At 41.2% G+C, this 3,154-nt stretch overlaps 1 protein-coding gene across 1 annotated transcript in view; it reads right to left on the minus strand.

The window, feature by feature from the left end:
- The window catches only part of LOC116693082 (Ig-like V-type domain-containing protein FAM187A), a 7,667-nt gene extending 5,136 nt beyond the window's left edge, over positions 1-2,531 (minus strand). The window contains exon 1 of the mRNA XM_032521776.1: positions 2,029-2,531. Within this exon, the coding sequence (XP_032377667.1) occupies positions 2,029-2,226 (198 nt within the window). The 5' untranslated portion in view covers positions 2,227-2,531. The remainder of the gene's footprint in view (positions 1-2,028) is intronic.
- Positions 2,532-3,154: the final 623 nt, after the last annotated feature.

Genomic DNA, 3,154 nt, shown 5'->3' on the forward strand with positions numbered 1-3,154 from the left:
CTGTTTCCTGTTTTATTTTGAAGTTGGGTTTCTGTCTTGTCCAGTTTTTGATTTTACTTTGTGTTTTCCCGCTCTTGTGATTACCTGATGTTTTCCACCTGCTTTCCTGCCCTCTTGTCACCTGCCTCTCGTTACCTCGTTACCTTGTGGTTTTAATGTCTGTGCTCCCCTTGTCGGATCCTTCTGTCTTGTCGTCTTGTCCAATCGACGTGCCTTCCCGTAACTTTTGCTCCTGATCATCCCTGCGACTTTTTCCCTGCCCCAGTCTTCCTGTTTTTGCTCTGCCTCCCCCACAGACCTGCTTGCGGACCTGTTTGCTTTTGGACTTTCTGGACTTTGATTATTCCTGAACATTGCCCGTTCCTCTACTCACTTTGTTGTTTCCTTTGGACTTTTGCTCAATGAACCTGTGCGTACCTGCTCCTGCCTCATTGTCACACATCCTCTCTTTGTGTCTTCTGTTAAAATGCCATTATATTAGTGTTGCGGTGAAAAACTGGACTGTTTTTAAGTGTACTAACATAACTTTGTCCATGTTTGGACGCTGTTTGCTGCTATAAGCCATATGCAGCCACATTGGGTCTTACGCAGCTTTTGGTCTTTCTGTGGTTCTTCTTCTGAGCGATTGCCCCAGAAATGCAAATAAAAGAAATCTATAGTTTTCCATACAGTATGTACTGTACATTAACATTTTCATGTCTAATTATTATTATGAAAGGATGACTAGGGTGATTCTAAAGGTAGTGTTAGAAGTAAGTGATCTGTTAAAATAAGATTCAGCTGGAATGTAAAAGTTACACTTTAGTTTGAAGTTAAATTAACTGAATACATTACAAATTAATTTATACTAATATTTAAACAGACATTCTGTCCATATTCTGATACTCTGTCCAGTCCAATATTATATATTTGACATGGCATTTATGAGCCTGGTCTCACAGAATTCCATGAAATGACCACAAACTGTTAACATCGCATTACGTTGTGGTGGCACAGAATGTGTGAAAAATCCATGTGGCCTCCATGAAAAACAATGGCATTGTAAAGTCAATGAGTAGATGATGTGGCATTAGGAGCGACTATGGTAGCAAGTAGTATGAAAGCCCAAAAATCCACCTAAGGAGGTTGGTTGGGATGGTGGATGGGTCAAACCCAGGACCTTCATCCGGCAGACTGGGGATCATGTCCTAAAATCACGTTCTACTTTTCCTAAACCCACCCGTACTGCTCTTCCCGTAACCCACCCATGACCTTTTCCATAACTTAATGGGCCGTATGTATTTCCAGGAATTCTTCCGTGTGCCTATCGCAGACTTTTTGTTGTTTCCCTGAAAATGCCACAGATTTGGAGTTGAGGGGCCGTGTTCATTTCACAGAATTCTGTGAGATCAGGTTGAAATGATTAAATGTGCTTTCAAAAAGAGAGGTTTTGGCCCTGGATCAGAGGTCGCTGAAAGATGCAAAGGCAGAGTTGCAGATTAAAGAAATATAACACAGAAATAAATAGTCTCAAAAACAAATGTTATCAAAATTGTTTAGTTGTTCATTGAATGTAAACATGGCGTTGCTAAGCGATGGACACAATAACATTGCCTCTGTAAAATAACTTCAGGAAAGAACTTCTTTTGGTGGAACATGTGTACTTTGCAAGAGAAAGCTCAGATAGACAGACTAGTCTAGCTAGCTGTCTGGATTTATCCTGCAGAGATCTGAAGACCAGGTAACCATAGTCCTGCAGATTGGACAGATAGTCTAGCTAGCTGTCTGGATTTACCCTGCAGAGATCTGAGGACCAGGTAACCATAGTCCTCAGATTGGACAGATAGTCTAGCTAGCTGTCTGGATTTACCCTGCAGAGATCTGAGGACCAGGTAACCATAGTCCTCAGATTGAACAGATAGTCTAGCTAACTGTCTGGATTTACCCTGCAGAGATCTGAGGACCAGGTAACCATAGTCCTCAGAAATCCACCGGAGGTTAGAATGCCAACACAAAGAAAGTAACAATATAGACTAGATCAACACTGACCTGTTGTGGTTTGCAGTTGCATGGCAGCTCCACAGTGACTCCGGACAGGTAGGCAGCGTTGGTGAACGTCAGGAAGGCAGGGCATGCTTTTCTAGCAAACACATCCTGCTTATCCTCAGGAGCCTCATAGCTCCACACCTCAGGACACAGGAGGAGGAGGAGGGAAAGGAGGAGGGGAGAGGAGGATGGAGGAGGCATTCGGCTTCACTGAGGACTAAGAAGGTTCTTACAAGTTACAGAAGTCAGGACTTCAATGAAGTGTTTTAGCACAAACACAGACAAATCTCCAGTGGGTTAGTTTTGTCTTATTTCACATCTGACGGTTAAATGTGGAACAAAGTTACTTTCAAAACACAACAGCTTTGATGGAATCTGATGAGCTCACTAAGGACCTGTCTTCTGTTGTCAACGCAACATCTTGATGTCAAAGGCCAGTCGTATTCCACTTTCTGACAGCACAAACTCTACGTAGAACTTCCCAAAGATTTATATTGTCTTTATGTCCTGTGTCGGCTACATTAAAAACCATAATCACTTTTGTTCTCAGAACATTCTGACTAAATTCACTTTTCCTCTCAATAAAGTTAAACATCTTTATTCTCTTCCTGCTGTTTTATTGGATGGAATAGACCAATTTGGTCAAAACAAGTCTACATAGATAAACTTTAGCTGGGTTGGTTGCAATGGTTACAACATGGAACTTACATTATAAAGGTTTTGTTGGCTAAAAATTGTTACAGAAGCATAAATGAACCACAACAACTCTGCAATGCTGCACAGAATCACAAGCTATGTTTCAATCCACCAGTTTTAATTCAAATTAAGTGATATCAAATGAAAAATGCTTTATGGAAACAGCTAAATAAAATAAATAAGTCATAAATATTGACTCAAAGGAAAAAAAAAGAAAGTCTCATCGGATTTTCTCTTGATCGATATTAGGTTGATGCGGTAAACGCTGATGGAAACGTTATTTGCCGAATAAAAAAATGAATGAACCGCTCCGTCTGCACACATGGCGGGTGTCAACAAAGACAGATGGAAGTGGACGAACAAGGAGACGAGAGACTTTCTGGATTTAATTTCTTAGGAACTCGTGAAGGTTAGGACAAGCCGTGGGACGTCC

Source organism: Etheostoma spectabile, chromosome 7 (genome assembly GCF_008692095.1).
Source record: "Etheostoma spectabile isolate EspeVRDwgs_2016 chromosome 7, UIUC_Espe_1.0, whole genome shotgun sequence".
NCBI lineage: Eukaryota > Metazoa > Chordata > Actinopteri > Perciformes > Percidae > Etheostoma > Etheostoma spectabile.